Source organism: Vipera ursinii (genome assembly GCF_947247035.1).
Source record: "Vipera ursinii genome assembly, chromosome: 3".
NCBI classification, from domain to species: domain Eukaryota; kingdom Metazoa; phylum Chordata; class Lepidosauria; order Squamata; family Viperidae; genus Vipera; species Vipera ursinii.
The window spans coordinates 64,977,141-65,003,418 of record NC_139516.1 but is presented as its reverse complement, the minus strand read 5'-3'; the positions used below and the strand labels follow the sequence as shown (position 1 = coordinate 65,003,418).

The window sequence follows — 26,278 nt, the reverse complement described above, 5'->3', positions numbered from 1 at the left end:
TGTTGTTCAAGTTGGAGTTCCATTTCTCTGAAAGTACTGAAATATAATGGGAAGATTTTTCTGGATTCAAAGCTCCTGCTAATGGAGCTATTTCATAAAGGAAGGAAGACTTTTAATTGGGGAATAGCAACCGATCTACAGGTAGCCCTTGACGTAGCACCACAGTTGAACCCAAAATTTTGTTTGCTAAGCAAGGCATTTTACAACCTTTTTTGCCACAAGTGTTAAGCGAATCAGGCTTCCCCTATTGACTTTGCTTGTCAGAAGCCAACTGGGAAGGTTAAAAATGGTGATCACATGTCCTGGGATAGTGCAGTTGTCATAAATGCATGCCAGTTGCCAGATGCCCAAATTTTGATTATATGATCATAGGGCAGCTACAGCAGTCCTAAGTGTGAAAAATTGTAATAAATCTGGGACTACCTGTTTTGACATTTTAATTCTGTAAGCCGCCTAGTATCTGACAAATGGATAGCATACAAATTAATAATAAAAATATATTCAATTGTAAAAACTCCTTGGCTGGTTTGATTATGCAATTCATGGAGTAACAGAAAGGATTTTTTCACTGAATTTTTCTTCACAAGGAAATTAGTTTGCTTTGTAAGTTACACTGCCTCAGTGCCAACAATGAATATTTAGCTGAGAATAAGGAACTAGCAGGAAAGTAGTTCTGTAAATGTGTACATAGAGCTGCTCAATTTTATAGTAATTTGTGAGTACATACACAGATAGGGCAAGCTAGCAAAAAAAAAAGACCCAATGCTGATCAAAACGGCTCTCAATTTCTAATATGATAAAATGTTACATACTAAACAATTCCATTAGTGAATGAAATAATCCAGCTTAAATTGTTTGCAGCAATCCTCATTTAATTATGATAATTGGAACTGGAATTTTTGTTGCTAAGTGATGAAACTGTGAAGTAGCAATATCACATGACTGTGCTGTTTAATAATGGCAGTTCCAGAAGACCCCCAGTTACTTCATGCTGTTAAGCAAGGCCCTCATGTGATCATTACTTCATGCCAGGTTCTCCTAACTTTGCTTGTGGGAAGCTGGCAGAGAAGGTCACCAATCATGATCACATGACCACAGAGGTGCTGCAACAGCCAGAACACTCTCATTCAGCACAGTTGAAATTTAAAACAATCATTAAATGAGGGCCACTTGTAATGGATAACTCTGCCAAACATATTAATTCCATTGATTTCAGTGCACTTGCAACAAACTAAATGATTTGATCATTGCCATTAAAACCTGCCTTATCAGAAAAGCTGAATTCTATTAGCTAGACCTTTTATACATACAGTATTTTACATTCATGCATATACATTCATTCATTACTTCTATATCGCTTATAGGCAGAACCTGTGATTTTGGATTTACGAGACCTCTTCCAACTTATTTATGAGTTGAAACAAAGAGAAGAACTGGAAAAGAAGGCACAAAAAGATAAACAATGTGAACAAGCAGTATATCAGGTATTTTAATAATTTTTGGTAGGCAAGTACAAAAAATTAATATGTGTTGGATTTGGTGACTTTTTGTGGTACAGGACCTGTGATGCAAAAAACTAAAAACCAATTTATATAAGATCAGTTTTTGTATTTGAGGATGATACTGTTGGTGTTGGTACAATTATGTTTGACAGTGATTAAAATCAACTTAGCTCTGGTGAGAAACTTAATCATGTGAACTTGTTGACTTGGCAATAAACATATTATATATACAACTTGGAGATCTTTGGAGTAATTGTGTGATGCTTTTTCTGGTGTTATTTCATACATAATTATATACACTGTAGGTTATGAATATCTATTTTACATCTATAGATTATGCAGTTCCCTTATGCTTTAAATCATAAATATGGCTCTTAGGCATCTGCTGTTCATATTCTCTCCCTTTTTTGTCTTTATCTTTGACTTTCTTTATGATAGACAATTTTGGAAGAAGATGTAGAGGATCCTGTTTATCAGGTAATTTTTGAAGCCATTTTTTGTGAAGTTTCAGAAACAGGGATGTGGTTTATCTATAAAATATTATAAAACTATAAAAAAACCTTCAGCATTTCAAAAACAGATCAATAAGGTATCAAGGACAAGACTGAAAATTATAAAAAAAAGTTTTCAAACTAGAAAATAAAGAAAACCTAAGTAATGTTGCTACTACTGAAATATAAATATAATGCCTAGCAATGATACATAGCATCAGTTGAGAAATAATTTCAAAAATATCAACTCATTTTTAACCAGATTATTTATATTTTTACATATGTTTTGAGACTGTTCTTTTAAGAGATTGACAGTTGTAATTAACTATTTTAAAGCAAACAAGCCATTAAAAAAGCTATAGGTTGAAAGATGAGATTCTAAATTAATTTTATTTAATTGGGAGGTCATTTGAGAAACAGAAGTTGCCACACAGGTGTTCTGTCCATTGCACAACTGATGAGAGTCTCCCTGTGTTCATAACAGAGATGGTCACTGAAATGGTATGAAATACTAAATCTGCTCAGGCTAAAGATTAGTGAAGAAATACACTAATTGATTGATTTAGGAAAAAGAATAATAAATTAATGCTTCACCAAAAGCCATACTAAATTCCAGTTTTTTATCTGTGCAGAGAAAGAAGTGCAAAGTCTCTAGACTAATATTTCACTATAATAGTAGAAGATGCCATTATAAGTAGTTGTGGCAATAGGAAATAAGACAGGTGCTTCAAGGTAGGTATCTTAGTTCCAGTTTTTACAGCCAATGCCCCATTTATCATCCAAAAGTGATGTTTTAAAAACTAACTGTGGTAATTGAAAAGATAAAGAAATTCAATTCCATGGACAAAGAGAGTCAAAAAATACTAGGAAGTGTGGAAACCTGTACAAGAGATTTTCCCCTCTGCCAGCTATAAGATTGTTCTCCTCACTCTCTTTAAACTTTTTTTAGAACATTTTATTCCAGTTCTTGGCATGAATTAAAATTTTGCTAGTTGAATTTAGGCCCTAGGAATCAGTCACATGGCGTGTAATGCTGAGTTATAATGTTGGTTTGGGAAGTGTGTATGAGTTTGATTTGGCCTGATGTGTAAAATTTTCCATTATGGCTTTGCATTCAGTGAATGCCATGTGTATGGCTCATTTAATCAGCTATGCCTAAAAAATTTGGCTTAACTTCTGTGTGATGCTGTCGGTGTAAAAAAAAAAGATATATAAATCTATAGATATATAAATGCAATGCGTGAAATCAATTCCTTATCACAAGATCATTGAAATAGCTTAAATATTGAGACACACCAAGATTTAATAGCATCGATATTTTAATAATAATAAAAAATTAGGAAGTAGGCCATTGCTTGAATGTTACTTTCATTCCATAATCCAGTATTTTTATAATTTTTCCCTTTTCTTTTTTTTTAGTTTTACTGATGGAATAACATGATACATGCTATGGCATGAATGGAATCAGCTTTGGAAAGTAGGAGTTGAAACTGGCTAGCAAACACTGAATAGTGTTTTCTAGATAGCATTAACCATGGTAATTGTGGGTACACATAGAATAGAAAGCCAGGAACATAGGAAGAAAGGAAAAAAATGGTGCTAACTAGGATAAAGGACACCATTGTTTTAAATAGGGTTGAAAGGTTTTTTTTACCAATGACAAACATCCCACCAGGCTCAAGGTTGACTCAGCCTTCCATCCTTCCGAGGTAGGTAAAATGAGGACCCAGATTGTTGGGGGCAATTAAGCTGACTTTGTAATAATTCTGCTTGGGGGTGTGTGTGAAAGCCCTAACAAGCAGGCATATACATAGAATGAAGGCTACTACTAAGCTTGTAAGCCGCCCTGAGTCTTCGGAGAAGGGCGGGATATAAATGGAATTTAAAAAAATAAAATAAAAAAAATCTTTAATGTTATACATTTTTACGAAGAACAGATTACATTATATTTTCAAAACAAAAGAACTATAGAAACATGTTAGAAGAAAAAAAATGGTTTTTAAAATACAGTATAGGAAAATTGCCTTTCCAAGAAAATGGAAAGAATAAATAATAATAATAATAATAATAATAATAATAATAATAATAATAATAATAATAATAATAATAATAATAATAATAATAATTTTATTTATATAACGCCCTTCTCCCGGAGGAGAGTAGATGATGATGATGATAATTAGAAGTACTATCAGTATTGAAATAGTTTTCTGTGATGTTGTTCCCATGAAACTTCTTCAAAATCAGTATAGAAACCAGGCAGTTAAAATAAACTCATTGCTGAAGTCCATTTTCCCTGCTTTTCTTATTAAAATTAAAAGTACAATAAGGAATATATAGGCTTCTTTGGAAACAAGGTTGAACTATGTTCGTATCTCTGTTGAGGAAACAGCAGGAAATTTGTTCAATGACAATTAGTGAAGTTTCAAATCTTTTTTATTTCTCCTCTATAAAAGAAAGTCACATTTTTGTTTTTTGTTTTAGAAAAAGAGAAAGTTGCTCTTTTGTCAGCCTATACTGCTGTTCCTTTACTGCTGATGGTTATTTCTTCTAAAGTTCAAAACTGCCTTTTTCTCCTTTCTTTTTCACCTCTGACCTTTCTTCTTTTGCTGCTGATGTAATAGTACATTGTGTTTGAGGCTGGACATGAGCCAATTCGTGAGCCTGAAACAGAAGAAAACATTTATCAGGTATAAAATTTGTACATTTGTGTTCTTGTTCCTTCCAGTAATCATCAAACATATTTTGAGGAGTAAAATATGTAAAGTTTCGTTTAAGCTCATTTATTTTTCCTAAAGTCATAAATTCCATTTCATAATTGTACAGGTTTTGGATTTAGCTTGTAGAGCGTAGGTAGTTCTCGACTTACGACCTCATTTGAGCCCAATATTTCTGTTGTTGAGCGAGACAGTTGTTAGGTGAGTTTTGCCCCCATTTAAGACCTTTCTTGACACAGTTGTTAAATGAATCATTGCAGTTGTTAAGTTAGTAACACAATTGTAAAGTGAATCTGGCCTTCCCATTGACTTTGCTTGTCAGAAGTCACAAAAGGTGATCACATGATCCCAGGACATTTCAACTGTCATAAATATGGGCCAGTTGCCAAGTGTCCGAATTTTGATCATGTGAACGTGTAGATACTGCAGTTGTCTTAAGTGTGGAAAAAAAAGTGTAAGTTACTTTTTCAGTGCCATTGTAATTTCAAACAGTCACTAAATGAATGGTTGTAAGTTGAGGATTACCTGTATCATTCAAGATGCATTTTTTCCTCAACCTTTTAAAAAAAGTTTAACTCACACACACACACACACACACACAGAGAGAGAGAGAGAGAGAGAGAGAGAGAGAAATTATTATTAAGTAGAAATTATTTCTAATTAATTTAGATTTAGAGTTATGTTTTTTTTAACAGAATTAAGAACAAAGACAAAATTCTGTTCCTGAATTCAGGTCACAATTATCATTTTGGAAGCCCTGTGTAATACTAACAGAATTTTTATCCTAAGAGGTAAAGGCTTTCATGGATATTAGTAGGTTGTATAACACCTTTCCTTTCCTACAAGAATTATTTTTCGCCTTTTTATATTTGAGTATGTGGTAACATTTGTTATGATTTTATTTATTTGTCTATATGTGTTAATGAAATGTTTCTAGGGTGACTTATAAACCCTCTTCCTTGTACAACACCCAAGCCTTGAAAACCAACTTAATCCAAAGTCTGGGGAGGAACCAGGTTCTCAATGGTCATTTAAAGAGTGATAAGAATAATTTGATATTTTAATCTCTGTGGGATGTTATTCCTGAGGGAAGGTGCTATAAGATTTCCTGTGTCCTTCTCAATAACAGTTTAAGCTATGAGGCCTGGGGCATGCCTAACTCTGTCTGATCATTCAGATGGGCAGAGTCCATGGGAAATAGACAGAAATACTTAGAGCAGGTACTGTATAAAGCTTCATATGCAAGAACCACTATCTTGAATTGCACTGGAAAATCTGCTGGTAACAAATGCAGCTCACGGAGGAGAGGTCTAATGAAATCTGCCTGTAACTCTTGCTAGGGTTGGAATTTTTTCTAAAGGTGAACAAATGGTTAAAAAAATATTTTACTTACAGGTCCACAATAATTATTCTCTTTTATGTCCAGCTTTTCCAGAATTAGTTAATTAACTGCCACTGAATTAGGCCTTATCCTGGCAATTGCATAAATAAATGTCCACCATCCTGACTTGTCACTAATGTCTAATTTTCAGAGAAAATAATATACCGTATATACTTGAGTATAAGCCGACTCGAGTATAAGCCGAGACCACGAATTATACCCCAAAAAACTGGGAAAAAGTTATTGACTCGAGTATAAGCCGAGTATAAGTATAAGCTTGGCCCCTTCTTAGCAACATACTGTATATACTTGAGTATAAGCCGACTCGAGTATAAGCCGAGACCCCCATTTTCACCCCCAAAAACTGGAAAAAGTTCGTGACTCGAGTATAAGCCGATCCGCCGTTCTGCAAGCCTCCGCCGCCAGCAGAGGCTCGATCCGCCATTTTGCAAGCCTGAATACACAGGAATACCCTGTGTGGCTGCGGCTCTCGGGGAAGCCCTGGCTGTCCGCTTCCTCGCTCCACGCTGCCATTCGGGCCCGCGCGTTCCCCGGGCAAATCGCGGCGTCCAGCAGGCGAGGAAACACGCCCGCTCCAGTCGCCCCCCCTTCCCTCAGGAGACGCGAAGCAAGTGACCGCTCAGAGCTTACCGAGGACTTGCGCGTGGCCGAGGCTTCGGTGCTTCCAGGATTGCGCACACCTCTCCCAAGCCGCCGCCGTCCGGAGACCTGCCGAAGTTTGGGGAGGTTTGGGGAGGTGCCCAAACCTCCCCAAACGTCGGCAGGTCTCCGGATCTCCGTGCCTTCCTGCCTGCTTCTTTCCGCAGCGGAAAGAAGCAGGCAGGCAAGGCACGGAGATCCGGAGACCTGCCGACGTTTGGGGAGGTTTGGGGAGGTGCGCGCGCACCTCCCCAAACCTCCCCAAACTTCGGCAGGTCTCCGGACGGCGGTGGCTTGGGAGAGGTGCGCGCGATCCCAGAAGCACCGAAGCCTCGGCCGCGCGCAAGTCCTCGGTAAGTTTTTTTTGTTGACTGGAGTATAAGCCGAAGTGGAATTTTTCAGCCCAAAAAGTGGACTGAAAAATTCGGCTTATACTCAAGTATATACGGTATCTATATTCTGTGCCACGACGAGCCGCTCATTGACTCTGGCAGCATCCCGGAGCTGGCTCGGCCGCGGTTCGCAGGGTCCGCTCATCAGGCTGCCAGGCTTCCTGGCAGCACATCCCGCAGGGAAGGTCTGCTAGGGAGGTGGCAGTCAAGCGTTGTTTCCCTCGTGTGCGTGTGTGTGTGTGTGTGAGAGAGAGAGAGACCTGCGGGAACGGCTGGTAGAGGTGGCGGCAGTCCGGCGTTTCCCCCCCTCATGCATGCGTGCGTGTGTCAGACCCGCGGGAATGGCTGGTAAGGAAGCGGCGTCCCCCCCGCTCCTGTGTGTCGGGCCCACGGGGCTTGACACACAGAGAAACACAAATGCCGGACTGCCGCCACCTTTACTAGCCATTCCTGCGGGTCTGACACACACACACACACACACACACACACACACACACGCACAAGGGGGAGAAACAACGCTGGACTGCCGCCACCTCTGCCAGCCCTGCAAGCCTCTGCCGCCCAGCAGAGGCTTGCAGGGCTGGCAGAGGTGGTGGCAGTCCAGCGTTGTTTCTCCCCCTCGTGCGTGCGTGTGTGTGTCAGACCCATGGGAATGGCTGGTAGGGAAGCGGCATTCCGGCATTCCCCCCCTTCCTGTGTGTCGAGCCCACGGGGCTTGACACACAGAGAAACGCAAATGCCGGACTGCCGCCACCTTTACTAGCCATTCCTGCGGGTCTGACACACACACACACACACACGCACGCGGGGGAGAAACAACCTCATTTCCATCCAAAGGAATTGGATTTCTGCTGTGCCTTAATTATTTCTGGACTGAAAGCGTGGTGACTTTCATAGTGGAGAGAGCTATCTGTCTCTTCCCCTCCTCATTCCCCCCACTCCTCTGTAGGGCAGCTACAGGTTTCTTTGTTTTCTGTAATTCAGTGACCAAGGCCTTTTGGGGGCAAAAGGCCTCTTTCCGTTGAGGTGGGGGCTGGTTTCTGAAGGAGGCTGCAGCCCCTGAGAGTTGAAGACCCCCCTCTGCCCGCCCGCCCTCTCTGGGGGTGCCCTGGGGGCTTCCCTGGCAAGGAAGCCCGGCTGCCCATTCGCGGGCTCTCCCAGGCTCTCTCCGCTGGGACGCGGGCGGCGGCGGCTGGCTGTGGCTTCGGGGCGAGCGAGCGCGCTCCGCAGGGCAGGCTCTCTCCGCCGGGACGCGGGCGGCGGCGGCTGGCTGTGGCTTCGGGGCGGTGCTGAGCTGTGCGGCCGCCCTCCCGCCCTGCCTGCCCCCCGGCCGGTGCCTTCGCCCCGCAAGCCCCCCCCCCGACTTGCCCGGAGGAAGCGGCGGTGGCGCTGCGGGCCGGGAGGGGAGGGGGGCGCGGGCTGGCTGGCTGGGCTGCTGCGCGACTGAGCTCCGCCCGGCGCCAGACTGCAGCGCCACCGCTGGTCCCGGGCGAGGCAGTGAGCGAGCGAGCGCACTCCGCAGGGTAGGCTCTCTCCACCAGGACGTGGGCAGCGGCGGCTGGCTGTGGCTTCGGGGCGGCGCTGAGCTACGCGGCTGCCCTCCCACCCTGCCTGCCCCCCCGGCCGGTGCCTTCGCCCCGCAAGCCCCCCCGACTTGCCCGGAGGAAGCAGCGGCGGCGGCGTGGCGCTGTGGGCCGGGAAGGGAGGGGGCGTGGTGGGGGCTGCCCCTCCTGCCGAGGAGCCGAGCCCGGCGGCGTGTGTGTGTGCGTGTGTGTGTGTGTCAGACCCGCAGGAATGGCTAGTAAAGGTGGCGGCAGTCCGGCATTTGCGTTTCTCTGTGTGTCCAGCCCCGTGGGCTCGACACACAGGAAGGGGGGGAATGCCGGAATGCCGCTTCCCTACCAGCCATTCCCGTGGGTCTGACACACACACGCACGCACGAGGGGGAGAAACAACGCTGGACTGCCGCCACCTCTACCAGCTCTGCAAGGCTCTGCCGCTCCCTTCTCTCAGCAGCCTGGCCCGAACGAAGGGACAGTTCTTTTTTTTGTTCACTGGAGTATAAGCCGAAGTGGATTTTTTCAGCCCAAAAAGTGGGCTGAAAAATTCAGCTTATACTCAAGTATATACGGTAATTTCTTTTATTGTTGGTTTATTGTTTGGTTCATCCAGTTTTATCTGATTCTTTCCCTGTTTCCCACAACATTGCCAAGCATAATTGTTTTTTCTAGTTCATCATTCCTTTGCATCTCATTTAAAATATGTGAATTTCTGCTCACATTACAGAAATAGTCAGCCTTTATTTGGCCCAAAATCAGTTAATTGGTTCTCACAATTTGACATATTCTTAGAAACAGTCTCCAAATCTATAATTTGAAATAGATTTTTGTCTCTTCTTTCTCACTGTCTAGCTTTCACACCCTTTCCAATAGAAAGACCATTGTTTTAACTGTTGCGACCTTTGCAATGATAGAAATATTAAACTTAAATGTTGTTTAAGTTTCCTTCTTTATTTCTGAAACCAAAACTATTTATTACCTTTACTTCCTTATTAACACTGAATATATTTGCTGGCATAATTGTTTGGCTTTTTAAAATTTAACATTCACCCAGATTTTTCACTGTCAGAGTCAAGTCTTTTAAGCCTTTACTACATCATCTATTTATCTGAGATAGTAGTTCCAACTCCCAAGTTTTATTCCATCTGACATCTCTTCTAATCCTTCTAGTTCAGTAATATATTTGCTGTTCAAGATAAACCAATGAAAGCACTATGAACCCTTGTGTCACACTTCTATCTTTCCTGAACCAATATTTCTCCAAATTCAGTTATTTCATTGTAGTAGCCTCTTAATTATAAAAAATGAAGTGATCTTTATTGGATTCTGATCAATTTCTTGATCTAATCTTAATCTATTTTTTTGATTATGACCTTCAAAACCCTAAATGGCATGGGTCCAGGTTATCTGTGAAACCATCTTCTCCCCATTACATCAGCATGCCAAGAGTTGTTTTGAGGATGAGATGGCTGGTCTCTAAATTTAATAAACAAAACAAATTGATTGTATCAATTTCTCCATCTTCTTTTTGGTATTATTTGATCAATTTATGATTATTATGATCAGTTCATGATTCTTACATATCAGGTTCAAGCTGCACGTGCTCTTATAAAATGAGAAATCTTTTTTTCAACACTGGCACTCTTGTAGTCAAATTTATTTGAAGCCTTCATCTGTCCAAAGAATGTCAGAATTCTTTCCTAGTAACTAGAGGAGTAATATCTAACTTGAAGTGTCTCACCCTCTAATGTCAGCTTCTCTAACTGTTTCAGCCCAGCATAGTTTTCTTGACAATGATGTAGAAGTGGTTTGCCATTGCCTTACAAATTTACAATTTTTAGTATGCAAGTACATTCTCCATGGATCAATTTGACCCATGGAGAGTCCCTGTTAGCGAGTCCCTGCTGGCTTCAGCCCTGTTGTGAATTAGCGTTGGTGTAAAAACCCTAATGTTAACTTCACCTTTCCTCTTTTGACCTTATGAGCAAAGATAGTCCTACCAAGAATTATCATTCCTACTAGCATCACTATCTGGGTCCCTAAAACTATCTTTTCTTTCCGCATTATCAAGATGATAATGCCCAGGAAGGTTTTCGCAGAGAGATTATTTTTTATTTTAAAAAATGTTAGAATTTGCCCATGTAGTCAGTTTTAAGTAACATTTTCTCTGTGTCTGATCCTTTTTATGATTGGGGACATAGGGGTACTAAGAATAGATATTAGCCAGTTTAACCAGCTGAGTCACTTTGGATTATTAGTATGAAATGTGTATAGCTTGTATTAATAAGCGTAACCATGAGCTTTTTACTGCATTATGTCAAACTAAAGCTAGCAGTAGTTAATGCATCCTGGGCTAGTTGTGGAAAATGCAGTTATAGAACCGACTAAATTTTCAGTGCTATATATTTTGGGCATTTTATTTTGCATTTCTGTGATTATTTTTATTTTAGAATTGTCTAATGTGTTGATAAAATATCAGTAAATTTACAATATTTATTTGACCTAAAAAGAAGCTGAATTTATAAAAATAACCCCTATAGTCACCTTATGTGAATGAATGCCTTAAGAGATGAAATAAAAATATGAATAGAAGAAAATATTTTCATTTTGTAAACAATTCAAAAGATAGAGAACAGAACTACTAAATATAGTCATAAGTGAGCCAGAAATTATTCTTCTTAAGAACAAAAAGGCAAAATAGAAACATACCATAGCACATACAATCCAGTCTTCCGTAACAAAATAGCTGTCAACACTATGAGTGTTATAAAATAAGAAATTTCATTTCTGCTTTCAAACAATCTGAAAATAACTTGCTTAATATTTATAAACTGATAGTACACTTTGTGTATAATAAGTTTGTTCTTGATCAGATTGGGCTACTTATCCAATGCATATTGTAACTAAAGCATCTGGAATCTGTAGAATTAGAATTTGAAAAATTCTAATGAAAGGGACAGTAGAAATAAGAAAAGTATTTGAAAAATAAATGTTTAAAAATTAGATATTCTGCATCTTTTGAATGTCTAGGCTAGGGGGAAAGTTTCATGTATTCTTATAGTCTTGTGACCTTTATTTGATTTTTCTGCTATTACCAATAGATAATAAAGTTCTCCAGTTTTCAGGTCAGAACAGTCTAATGTCTTGATTACTTTCCTCTCTTAATGTTGTATACAATTTTTTCTCTCATAATTTATAAGGTGTATTCATAAGACACAATTCACCTCAACTAGGCATTGAATTTTGTTTCAGATATACACATACAGCACATTGCACCAGATTATTGTAGTAGTATATAGTATGTGCATTAAAGTATAGGTATAAAGTAATATAGAAACCCATTCATACAGTAAAATGATATGCTAAATAAAATGTGTCCAAACGGGATATTTAAACATTGTAATGGAGTATATATTCAAATAAATAACATACCTGCTAGTAATAAAAGAAGAAATTACATGGGACTTGATTAAATATAAAAACCTAATCTAATAGTTAAGGTCAGAAAAGGTGAGATGAGACAAAGGTAATTTGCCAGTACAAATAAAGCGTAAAAAGACACTAAAGAAATTAAGCAGTAGCACCAATAAATGAAATTTAATTTCTATACAAAGTATTATGAATACACTGCAACAGAAAAGAGTGATTGGAACCAAGTGGAATTCATTGGAAGGACAAGAAATCAGGAAAATGCACAAGTTTCAAAAACATCTCTTTGATTGATTCTACCAAAGTTCTTTAATTATTCATCCTCAAATGGGGAGGAAAAACAGTTTCTAATGAGTACAGAGCAGATGTGAACAAAGTAAAAGACTCAGATCTCTTCTACAAAGTACTAATTGGACAGTCATTGGTACCTACATTAGACGTTTGACATATTGCTCAAGTCTTTTCTTTTCCCAAATAATAAATTAGAGCAACAAATATGGATTGGGACCAGATGCTCAAACTCTACATGGAAAAAATATAAGAAAATAGTACAATATTACAAGATAATAATTCTGCTTTTGTGCAGAGTTACAGATTTGTTGTGAAGGAGTCCTTTTTAAAATTTAAGCCTAAGGTACTAGATCAGGCATGTCAAACTCGTGACATCGTGCAACATATTGTGACTTTTTCCCCATTGCCAGCAATGGGGTGGGCACAGTTTGAGCGTGATGCATCCAGTTTGACCTGCCTGTACTAGGTAGTAAATTCAAATAAGCCATCTGTCCATATGGCCATGATATCTAAAATGGAGGCTAGTATAAGGACAAAGTGGAATTCCAAGAACTATGGAAAAAGGACTTCCATCTCATTCATTATAACAACGTGTGTTTCAGAATTCAGAGTCACGTATATCATCCATTAAAATTCCAATAAGAGCTTCCAGTATTTTTCAAGTTGATCCTAATTATAATTTTCTTCCCACAGGTTCCTACTAGCCAAAAGAAAGAAGGTGTTTATGATGTGCCAAAAAGTCAACCTGTAAGTGTAAGTATATAACATATTTACAGACGAAGCCTGTTTCGCCAAATTTTAGATTTTCAAAACTTACTCTAGCAAATTACCATAATGAGGCTTGGAATATGTCTGCAGCACTTCCTTATTTATATAAAATATATTTATTTTAAATGTACAGAAGAATATCCATTCCACTAACTGATTTATATTAATCTTACTTTATTGGATGTGCAGGGAGACTATTGTTGCATATAATATTTGGGATAAAAATAGAATGAGAAACAGATTGAAGAACAGGGTATGTGGAAAGATCATATGTTGTCTTCTTTTTTTATACATCTGCCTTCCCAAACTTGGACTTATTCAAATGTGTGGAGTTCAATTTTCAGAAACAGTTGTGTTAGCTGAGAAATTATTTAGAAATCATTCAGATGTAGATCTAGGCGGTTATAAATATTCAGTTTGATCCAGATGTAGTTTCAAATTACACAAAAATGGAGGATACCGTGCAGTGGGTTCCCAGTCTATGCACAGAGAGAAAAAAGTCATAGCCCCTTTTAAAGTTCTTTTTTTAAGACAAAGTATTTCCTCAATGGAGCAAATATTAAACATATTTCTGTTGGTGTCAGTTGGGTATCTTTTTTTTCTCCAGTATGTGAAGGAAGAGGCTGAAGAGTGTATAAGCAGATCTTTCTTATGTTTTGTCCTACAACCAACTAGGTTACTAGTAGTTACATATTTAAACAAATTAGTAGTAGAAGGAGAAAGAGTTGGGGACAGAGATAGCTCTGGCCCTTAAAGTACAGTTTTATATAAACACTTAGCTGGGATTAAAGTGCATTCTAAATCCTATTGCATAGGACAGTGAGAAGCAAATGATAAAATGTGCATGGTGACACCAGCGTGCAGCTCCCTTGATTTGCACACTAGTATCAGACAATGAGATGCAAATACATAAGGCCATTGTATATATATTAACATTGCTACAGTGTCCTGTGGATGTATCATTTTTTTAGTAGATGTATTGAAATTAATGGAATGAGTTAGTCCTTCTGTTCCATTGATTTCCTTATGCCTAAAGTAGATCTAGTTTAGTATGTTCTGAACTTAATAAATATTCATGTTGTCAGAAATTAAGACATTTTAAATATTTTAAAAGAAAGATTATAACAGAAAATCAAACACAAATCAAATCATTTTGATATTTTCTCTACAAATTATTAAAAAAGGAAAATGAAGCATGCACTAATTATATATAATGCAAACAGGTTTATTTATATTCAATTTTTCTCTATTAGACAATTCTTTAAAATTCAGTTTGTGTCAAGATTACCTAGTTTATCTCTGTCTGATTTACATACCCAAGGATACGTACTTACTTTCTACTAACTTAATCAGTAGAAAATGATTTCCTTATTCTCCCCTTTTAGTCCATTGTACCTTATAACAGTGCAGCTGATTTAAGATAGTACTTGTTTTCATTTTGAGGAAAGTTGGCACTGGCAAAGCTATTTTCTGGTTCTATTGGTGAATGTCAAAATTAATCTGCTGTGAAAACAAATTGAATTTAACAACTGCAAATATTTGTATACTGGAAAATGGATTTGTTGTCTATTCTGGCTCTGGATATTAGGCCACTTTAAGCTGTTCCTGAAATTTTTCCTATCGTGATTATGGTCAGTCTTCCTTAACCTTTTTGACCTTCACCTTCAACCCAAATTTTCCCAACTGCTGGCGCCCAGATGTATGAAGTTCATTTTTCAAAATTCCTAGCCAAAATCTAGGACTTGAAGTCCAAGATACATGGAGGGCCCCAAATCAAGGAGAGCTGGTTTAGATAAAACGTCCTACTCTTCAAATACATGTGAGCAAAAACAAATAAAGTAGATTTCACCAAATGACATCTTTCAATATTTTACATACCTTCTAAATATTGTAATTCTATCATGTGAAATTAAAATTTGCCAAAGCACAAGCTTCTTAATGAACTGTTTCTCATATTTCCCTGAAAGCCTTCCTATTATATACACATCAGGTTTTGCTTGTCATTGGATTTTAGCAACAGGAGGCAAACCACAAATATCTTTCACCAAGCCTGTCACTCAAGAAACAATAAAACCTAATCTTCCTATCAACATGTCCAAATTATCTGTTTACAGTTTTATGAAGGCTTTCAAACGACTCACAGTGCTATATTAAGATCTATCCATTCCCCGTTTTCCTGATTCAGTTTTGCCTGCAGTTGATTAATCATATATTCCTACAAAGAGAAGGTTATCTCTATCTCTAAATGAGTGTATTGGGACTCAAGACACACTAATTTTGATGTTAATGGGTGTAGGTCTTCTGAAAGACTTCTGTCAATCTAGATTTTGCTTGGTAATAAAGTACTATTAGTTGCACATTCAAACACATTTCCACACATTTAAAAACAAAAATGTGTTGTAGAACAAATGAGGAATATGCAGCCTTTCTGATGTAGGTGAACCATAAGGTAAAGGTAAAGGTTCCCCCGCACATGTGTGCTAGTCATTTCCAACTCTAGGGGCTGGTGCTCATCTCCGTTTCAAAGCTGAAGAGCCAGTGCTTGTCCAAGGACGTCTCCATGGTCATGTGGCCGGCATGACTAGATGCCAAAGGTACACGGAACGCTGTTACCTTCCCACCGTAGTGGTCCCTATTTTCCATTTTTTAACGTGATTTTGAACTGCTAGGTTGGCAGAAGGTGGGACGAGTAACAGGTGCTCACTCTGTTACATGGCACTTGGGATTCGACCCACCAAACTGCCGACCATCTGATCGACAAGCTCAGCATCCTTACCCATTGAGCCACCATGGAATATGCAGCTTTTCTGATGTAGATGAACCATAGGTCTCATCAATCCAGGCAACATAACGAATGATGAAAGATGCTATGAATTGTAATATATCATCCTCACAAATGCCATAGGTTTCTTATCCCTATGACAAAGATGGATTCACCTTTGACCCAGTTATGGCTGATACCAGTCGAATGGTTTAAGAGTAGTACAGTTTTATTAAGAGAGCCATAAATGTCTTAAATAACAGTACATGATTTCTAAAGGTAAGCTGTTAATTATGGTTCAGTACACAGTGTAGAACAAGGCCACTTTTTAAAACAACAGCAGCATTTTAATAGAGAATAAGCAGACCTCTGTTGACCAGTCAGCAAGCAGCTAAGCTTCTTTTCATCTTATATTATTATATGTTTTCACTGAATATTGCTAGGTGATTTCTACCACAGGTATTTCATTTGTGTTGGACTGCTTGTACTCCCTTGCCATATTTTAAGTTTACATTGCTTTCTTTTCTTGTATCTTCAAAAGTAGCATCCAGATGGCATTCAGAGTAGCATCTGCATGCAGTGCCTTCCAGGAATATAGACAACTTACTTAAGCCAGGCAGCAAACCTATTCCACACTCCAGACAGATAATTTATCATCCCATTAGTGATGCATTTATTTTTCCTGGGAATTTCTATAACATTTGCTATAGAATGTGATAATTCCTAGCTGGAAAACTTACACAAAGAAACAAAACTATTTTTACAGTATTTGCTCCCTCTTTCATTTTAATTTCTAAAGACAAAAAAAATGACCTTTAAACATTTATCCTTTCCTATCTTTCTTCATCATCACACTTTGTTTATCAACAACACCCAGTGTTATTGGGAGGGGACATGCAGCATGAAGGTATGAAGGCATAAAATAAGTGAAGTCTTATCACAGGCTTCTTGGCTTTTAATAGAACCCCCGGAAGAAGCCAAATACCAAGAATGCTTGGGGAATCATGGAAAAGTTAAATTAAATTAAATTAAATAATTTAATTCAAGGGTTATTCTTGAAGACAACTTCAAGCTGCAGTTTGTCCAGAAAGTAGAAGGATGAGCTATTACGGCTATTTTAGGGGGTCACCTATCTGCAGTAGTTCTTGGTCATCCCAAACATTCTGATAGCATCATCGTGCTCTAGGTCCCATAGATTTAAAAATAAATGCCACCTGGTGGGACTCAGGAAGTAGAACCTATCTGCCATGATAACTGCTCTCTAGAATAGCATTTTCTCTAAAATGGGTGTGGTTCCCAACCTGGGCCTTTATTTTTAAAAAAAGCCACATACCTCCAGATAGCCTTTTTCTGTGGTGTTCTGGTCTTTTGAATGATTTCTTGGTGGGGTTTTTCCCCAGACTTTTCCAGATTCATTTTGGTGGCATCAATGTCTTTGTTGTTAAGCTTCTGTTTTTTGTTTTGTTTTTATTGTTGTGCTCTGTTAGAATTCAAAGTGGCCTTTGAATTTCATAAATGAACAAATTTGTAGCACAAATCATTCACTGCATTCTCTAGTGCATGAAAAAAAGATTAAGCTAACTTAAGTCAGGTCTTTTTTCATCTCTGAAAAGACTTAGCTTTTCATGCATGCATTGGGATAGGGAACGAACGAGAGGAGAAGTGTGGTGGTTTACATCGGGAAGTGTGGATATGTCTACATATCTTTGTAGAGTACCTTTATCAATTTATTTGTATGGACACAATGAGGCTGACACATACATTGGAATTTGATGCCATTAAAAACTGCACCTTTAATTGGAACAGATTGCTACTTGTACTAGTGGGAGAGGAAAAATTAATGATGCTGTGTCCATCTAGCCAAATTTATTTAAAAGCTGATCAGCTTAGTTCTGAACTTTCATTTAAATTGATAATCCCAGCTATGCCATTCTTGCTTGTCAACAAAGTACATTTTCAATAATAAGCCAGAAGAAAAGACAGGAGAGATCAACATTCAACAAGTAGAGACTGTGACCTATTTGAATTAGAATGAGATGTGTATTCACATTTCCATAAGGTACAAAGGATTTCTCTGCAGCTAAACCTTTACTAATAACAATACACTTCTCTTCTTTCTTTCTTTCTTTCTTTCCTAATGATGTCCCTGTTTTCCCATCCTGGAATCCTGTAACTTGCCTTTTTCCCTAGGCAAAGAAGGTCACCTAAACTCTGATCTTATTGACATTCCACAATCTTAACTTTTTGAGAAGCTGTTTCTCAATATCTCTCTTGAGAAACTCTTGGCCGTTGATGCAGAAGGGTTTCAAATATCTTCATGCTACATGCTGTGCTAATCCCAACTCTGTTCATCACACTTGAGAAGAAGGATCATAGAGCTTACTGGGTAAAGGTGAAAGTGGTGCAATGTCTCTCTGTGAAAATAGAACAATAATAATTTTAGCCACACTTTTCTATCCATGATTAAAATATCTCCTGGCTCAGATCTCAACCTTATTACTACATTGCATATTTCTCAAAATTGCTTGGTAAGCATGCTGTCTATAGGTTTACAATATACATGTTTGAATAAATAAAGAGGTGAAAGTGCATTATGTTTAGTTTTCCTTAAATATTATTTATGATTTATTTATTATGAGGTTTTTACCATGTGCTACTAAAGTCTCTGATTGGTGTTCAGAAACAATGTTCTATGTAGGATTAAATCACAGATAGTACTTGATTTATGACCACAGTTAAACCTGGAATTATGGTTGTAAGTTGTAATAATCATTATGTGAGTTGCCCATGTGATCACCTTGCTTAACAACCACAATCCCAGCTTTTCCCATTGCAATCGCTAAGTGACTGCATGGGTTGTTAATTACAGCATAGGGTGCCTAGGCATGTGGGAGACCCTGTTGTACTGCAACACCTCCGTAGCTCACATGTGGCCTGCACCAGGCTTCCCAGGAACTCTCCCACACCTGAAGCACACCTTACACATCTTTCCGCTTCACTGCATCCCACACCCTTGGACCTCTTCATCACCCCATCACACCTTGCTTCACTTATCCCTACTGAAGATTGCCTTTCCAAAATAACATTGAGTCAACACAGCCTTCCTGCAGACTGATTTCAAGAATGGCAGGCACTTCCAGAAGAGCATGAGGGGAAAAAGGCCACATGGCACATTGGCAGGATGTTCTTTCTGATAGGCATTTCAGAAGATCAGCTTTCCAAAAGAGAATCAGCCAAAGTGATGTGCAGCCTTCCTATATAGAAGCCATTCTGGAAGTGGGCACCATTTTACAAATGGCCACAATTCTCAGATTGTGAGAATAGCCAGGCAGGAAGGAAGCCCAAGGCCCAGGTGAGTGGAAAATACTCCAAAGGAACCCAGCAGGGGGTATGGGGGGAAGGTAAATGAGTAGGGGCAGTTTCAGCATCCCTGCAGTTGCTTATAAGGGCAGGTGGATTGCCAAGCATCCAAATTGTGATCACACGACTGTGAAGGCACTGCAGCAGTCATAACTTCTGGTACTGGTCATAAATCCCTTCATTCAGCACTGTCATAATCTTAAATAGTTGTTGAATAAATGGTGATAAGTCAAGGATTATCTGTATATCACAAAAACAGCTGGTGACATTGCATTTCTTCCAAAAATGTTGAATAGAATGCACTTTAATTCTTTCAACAATTCAGGAATAGCCAAAACATTTCAGTGCAAAATGAGATCACTAAAATACTGTTTTAACAAATATACATAGAAGTGCTTTAAAAATAATAAAGATCATGGGTATACAAATTTAATTCAATGTATTTATCTTGTGGGATTTAGAATGAGAATGGTATATTTCTTGTTTTTTTTAATTTTATTTAATATTGTTGTTGTTAGCTGCGAAGTCGTGTCCAACCCATCGCTACCCTATAGACAATGTTCCTCCAGGCCTTCCTGTCCTCTACCATCTTCTGGAGTCCATTTAGGCTCACGCCTACTGCTTCAGTGACTCCATCCAGCCACCTCATTCTCTGTCGTCCCCTTCTTCTATTGCCCTCAATCTTTCCCAGCATTAGGCTCTTCTCCAGTGAGTCCTTCCTTCTCGTTAGGTGGCCAAAGTATTTGAATTTTAGCTTCAGGATCTGGCCTTCTAAAGAGCAGTCAGGATTGATCTCCTCTAGGACTGATTGGCTGATCGCCTTGCAGTCCAAGGGACTCGCAGAAGTATTCTCCAGCACCAGAGTTCAAAGGCCTCAATTCTTTGGCGCTCAGCCTTTCTTATGATCCAGCTTTCACTGCTATACATTGCAACTGGGAAGACCATAGCCTTGACTATACGCACTTTTGTTGACAGGGTGATGTCTCTGCTTTTTAGTGTGCTGTCTAGATTTGCCATGGCTTTCCTCCTGAGGAGCAAGCGTCTCTTAATTTCTTGGCTACAGTCCCCATCTGCAGTGATCTTGGAGCCCAGGAAAATAAAATCTGTCACTACCTCCATTTCTTCCCCATCTATTTGCCAGGAATTTTATATTTAATATATAAAATATAAAATACAATGAAAAATAGAAATAAGAGATTAAGGGAAGGAAAAGGAAAGGAAAGAGAAGGTGTGAGATACAAGGGAAAAGAAAAAAAAGGTATTGATTTCTGACTCTTTTTAGCACAGTACTAAATAATGCACTCTAGTCTCAACTTTTTGTTTTTACACATTAATATAACTAGCTATTTCTATAACAGCAAATTATTTAATTGACGAAATCAAAATTAAAATTACATTTTTTCATCACAAGCACAAAATCCAGAAGTGGTATTCAAATGAAAAACATACTCAAGTATATTCTCCTCTTTAAATAGAATGATCAATTTAACCATTCCTGCTTTACCTCCCTGGTTGTGGAAATAGTATGTATTTCTATTTGCACTTAATAATCTTTATAAACTCACCATTTTTATTAACAAAGCTAACTATATACTTTCATATTCTTCGACCTTACTGGGAAAAGTACTCTTTTTTCCCCACCCCACCCCCTTTTTAAAAGAAAACTGCTAAACTTTCTTTAAATACTTTTCTAAAATCAAAACTTTATAATACTTTTTTCTTCTTTAACTTCTTAACATACAAGCTTTGAACTTCAATATTGAATGTAGCTCCCACCCTCCAAACTACCCTTATAGAATAATATCTTTTTTTCTTCCTTTGATAAACATATAAAAGTTTTCTTTAAACTAGTACATCATGTTCTTTAACTTTTTCTTAACACAAGTACTCTGAGATATATTTTCAAAAACATTTTACATACTTTAAAAATTACTTAAGCAATATATGTATGTGTGTGTGTGTGTGTGTATATATATATATATATATATTGCATTTTACATACTTTAAAATGCATTTTACATACTTTAAAAATTACTTAAGCAATATATGTATGTGTGTGTGTGTGTGTGTATATATATATATATATATATATATATATATATATATATATATATATATATATATATATATATATATATGTTTAAGTATTTGTCAAGGCTTTTTGAGTGGACCTTGCTAATTAACTCTTTCATTCCTGTTTTGGCCCGACTCAGGGCTTATCCACAGGACATAGTCAACTTATGACAGCTCATTATTTGTGCAAATTATTCAAATTGCTAATAAAGAATTTGGGAGGCTAAGATGATCATTTCGAACTCTTTATGTTCTCATCAGTTAGTCATACCCTTTATCTGAGATTCGAACCTGGGCTGATTATATATCAGGCAGTGTTTTAACTTCCTGAGCCACGGGTTCTTTCTCTCTTTTTTATTAGCTGGAAGGCAAGGCAAACGTATGTTTAAGTATTTGTCAAGGCTTTTTGAGTGGACCTTGCTAATTAACTCTTTCACTCTTTCTATATATATATATATAGGTATGGGTGTGTGTAATTTTTTTTTTGGCTTGCTAACAAGCAAAAAAACAAAAATTACACAAATATGAGCTGCCACTACTGTGGCTACTGCCTGTAGATGGCCTTGGGCTAGGCTGAAACAGGAAATAAGATTTGTCCTGTGTCGGACTAAGCAAATGTATTCTGAATGTTTAACAAACATTTAAAACATATATATATATTCTATATATATATTCTAACTGAAAGAAAGTCTTAATCAAAAATTTGAAAATTATATATATATATATATATATATATATATATATATATATATATATAATATAATATATATATACACACATATATATATACAATATATATATATACACATATATACACATACACACACACACACACACCACACACACACACACACACACACACACACACACATATATATATATATATATATATATATATATATATATATATATATATATATATAATTTTCAAATTTTTGATTAAGACTTTCTTTCAGCTAGAATAGTATATTTCTAAGACTGAAATGATCGGATATACAAAGTGTAGTCTAACCATATCTGTGCATTATGATAATCAAACAGTTATTTAAAAAATATTATGTCATCAAGACATTAGTGACACTGCTAAAAAGCAAATGTCACCGTTGCCATTACCTTTATCTTTAAAACATTCGTTGTATTCCCAAGTTGAAGATGATCTTATTTAAACGCAGATATCCTTGACCTGAGCATTCTGCCTCTGAAAACTGAAGAAATAAATAATTAATGATAGAGACTAATTAAGATATGCTTTATTTTATTCAAATTGCACATAAATAACCTGGCCCCTTCCATCACTTTTTGAAGTGAGATCCTGGAACTCTATTCAAAGGCCTTCTGCATTTCAGACGAGAGAAAGCTATGCATCCCTGCGCTTCCAGATACGTTAACTGGCCTCTCAATACTGTTGTTGTTCAGGGAGTTAGCGTTGCTCTACCTTTCTGAAACATCTCCTTGAAAATATGCCATTCATTTTTTTCTACTCTGATCATTTTGATTTTTGATGTCAATATGAGTTTTCATGTCAGTATGACCATCTTGTGTTGTATTGCAGTTTGTTCATCAGTGTCTTCCTTCCATCAATATATTCAGCTGTGCTGACTCATCTAAGTGTCTGCAGATTAAAGGCCATTTACTACCATGTGGACACTGATTCAGTGTCCTATTTGGCATTGGAAAAAGAGGCACAAAATGTAAGTGCAGGGGAGGGAGAGTAAGAGAAATGGTTTATAGTGCAGGAAAAATGAAGACACAACAGGCAGTAAAGCCAAGTACCACATATCCTGAGGACCCATTCTTCTGCTTTACATGATGGAAGCCTCAGTTTGCCTCACAAGAACCATATTGTAATAACTGACATATTCAGGATAGAGAGCATCAGCCCAGATTGTAATGAAAACAACTACCTCTTCTAAATAAGAACAGTTGATAAAGCTCCTTTGAGCACAGCAGTTCAGAAAGGCAAGCTACTTTCATGAACAATTAGTTTTTGTGTCTACCACATGGTGTGATTTCTTTCCGTTTTTCTTTCTTTTTTAGATTTGCTAAGAAAGATAGGAAATTGTAACATACATCGTTCTTTAGTTTTAAAAAGTTTTGAGGGGATGATTATCTTTAACAGAGCATTAAGTCAACTATTTAAATAGATTTTCAAATAAAAACAGGGATTTTAGAAAGGGCACAGTGGTGGGGTCCCTGCGGGAATTGGGAGTTAACCGCCCTGAGTCCTTCGGGAGAAGGGCGGTATAAAAATTTAATTAAATAAATAAATAAACCAGTGAACTTTATTGCCTAATGAAATCTAACTTCATTGCCTATCAGAGATAAATATATGTCAACTTCATGCACTTTCTCAGCCCTCAAATTTCTTGGATATGGCCAGCCTTAACTTTGATATGTCTTGTGCTAATGGAATGTTACATTTCTGATCTAATCCTCTTGACACAACTAAATGTTAGCTTTGCTTTTAGCACTTTGAATGCGGGTTCAAGGCTGACTAGTCTGATGTAGGTCAAACAAGCATGCAGCTTGGAGTCAAACCTTTTAAGTTCTGCAGGATTGAGATACATTTTGTACAGTTTAGTAAATAGTAAATAGATGCATGACTAATACTTACAGGCATTGGTTTCAATGCACAACTTAGTTAAGTAAATGCCTTGCTAATACTTACAGGCATTGGTTTAAATATTTAAAAGTAACCAGGCTATAAATGCCATTCTTCCTCTGTAGCCTATTTATCTGTTTGGTATATCTCTGTGTTTTCTCACTTCTGCCAATTTAGCAGCTAATGTAGAACAATTTAGGTTTTCTTCTTTTTTTTCTCATCCTTGCTACTCTACCTTACAAAAAGCCCAAGAATTTTTTCTTTAAAAAAACCCTTATGCACACTAAAATCCTTAAAAATAATAGTTGGAACTAAGCAAAATGCCCTCTAAAAGTTCTACTATACCTGCTGTTTTCATTTCATGCTACCAAAGACTGAAACAGCTGCAGTTATTTTTGATGCTTCTGTCATGGTTCTGACTAATGAGACAGATCAAAGAACATTCCAGCATTGTTCATTCTAAAAAGTCTATAATAATGAGAACAAAGCATCAGCACTCATGGATGGATGCCAGAATCTGAATTCTCCTCCCCTGAGCACATAGTATCATACACAATTCCCTCCCTTAATTGCATGTCATAAATCACATTCTCCAATTTGTTTAACATGCCAAATTTCACTTCCTTTCTGTAGCTTGCCATACCTTATCTTGTTTAAAACAACCGGGTTAACATTCTGATCCCCCGCCCCAAGCTTCATTGATTCAAAGCAAAACATTTTAAAGGAAAAGACTGCCTCTTATATTGTCAGAACAAAAACATCTAATGTTTGCAGCATTGACATCTTCCTTATTGCAGCCAATGAAAGAATTTTTCACTGAGCTGGTTGAAATCATTTCATTATGTAGAAAGCTTAGTCATGGGGAAGCCATCATTATAGAAATATTACAGTGACCAGAATTCAAAGGTACAGTGGACAGTGGCTATGTATATTTTAAAATGATTCAGAAGAAGTCCTTGCTATTCGTCAAAGTAGCCACACTTTCCTTGTGTCTTCTGAAAAGAAACTGTAGCTGCTTTAAGTGTCAACTCGTTAAAATAAATGTGCTTCTTAAAGCAGCCAGAACTGTTATTCAGGCTTGCAGAGTAGCCATAAAAAGTGAGGCTGTTTTAATCGTAGAGAAATGCTGTCTTCATGCATGCATAATGTCTGACACACTTCTCCCAAAAGATTTTTGAAGCACATTCAGCTTTATTATGGAAAGAAACCAGTGCTGAACCACACAAAGTGTTATTTCCAAAACTTTATTTCCTTTCTGAGCTGGTTCTATGATGTGTCTGTGCTTATTCTTTTCATGACATTCTAGACATCATTTTCTCAATGGCAGTTATTATATTGCAGTGAGAAGGAATTACTGCTGTACACCCTAGCTGAATTGCTTTTTAGGAGCCTGTTTCATAAGTTTTCAGTTTTCCACATTAACAGAGAATTAGGATGAGATTGGCCATTTCATTTTTGTTCAGAACTTTAGAATCTAGGGCACACTCTTTTCTAGAGGCAGATGACCGGAAACCTGCCCTTCATGGTTCTTTTCCATGAAGACCCTTGCTCACCTTACTCTTAAAGTACCTGAAGCCTCTCAAGGGAGCAGAATTACTATTTTAGGCTCACCTGAACACATTTTCATACATTCTGAAAAGTCATCTGTTTTGTACGTGTATGTAGATATTAATTGCAACATGGAAAAAGCTTTACAAAGACCCCAGAGTCCTTCACTGTCACTTGATGGATATTAGGAGGGTGGGGCTGGAAGTCATGAAGATTGTTGAAGGCTGAGACCTTGCACTTTTTCTGAAAACTTGAAGCTTTGAGCATTATCAGAGGGACTAACTGCAATCAGATTTTCCAGCTAGGTTTTTTCTTTCTTTCCAATATATGAAACTCCCTTAACTTATGTCTGACTGTTATCTAACTCAGTGTTGTTTTCACTAAAAGAAGTAATTAACCAGGATGTCAAAATCATCATGTTTTAGACAGAGATTTCTAAAACAGATTCTAGGATTTATCTGCATGCAAATCATATTCCTTTGTCTCTACGTAAATTTACAGTTTGGCAGGCATTTTTTTGTCATAGAATGCTCAGAATGGAGTTCCGGCACCTTTTTTGGATGGAACCTTGTAGGGTAGGCAAGACGGGTTGTATGACATGTGTGAGTTCTGGCACCCTTTTCTTTTACAAAAAAAGCACTGCAGTTTGGTATGTTTAAACAAAGAAGAGAGAAAGTGATATCAGGAAATTTGCACCACATCATTATGCATCTGACAAATGGAAGAAAGTCTTTTGACTTGATT

General features: G+C 37.7%; 1 protein-coding gene across 2 annotated transcripts in view; it reads left to right on the top strand.

The window, feature by feature from the left end:
- DAB1 (DAB adaptor protein 1) overlaps positions 1 to 26,278 on the top strand; it is a gene marked incomplete at both ends in the record, with an annotated part of 184,670 nt that overhangs the window by 132,519 nt on the left and 25,873 nt on the right. Inside the window, 4 exons of one of the 2 annotated variants that reach the window (XM_083360533.1) lie at positions 1,365 to 1,484; positions 1,941 to 1,982; positions 4,621 to 4,683; positions 13,116 to 13,175. In XM_083360533.1, the coding sequence (XP_083216659.1) occupies positions 1,365 to 1,484; positions 1,941 to 1,982; positions 4,621 to 4,683; positions 13,116 to 13,175 (285 nt within the window). The remainder of the gene's footprint in view (positions 1 to 1,364; positions 1,485 to 1,940; positions 1,983 to 4,620; positions 4,684 to 13,115; positions 13,176 to 26,278) is intronic. The other variant, XM_083360534.1, reaches the window with a different exon arrangement.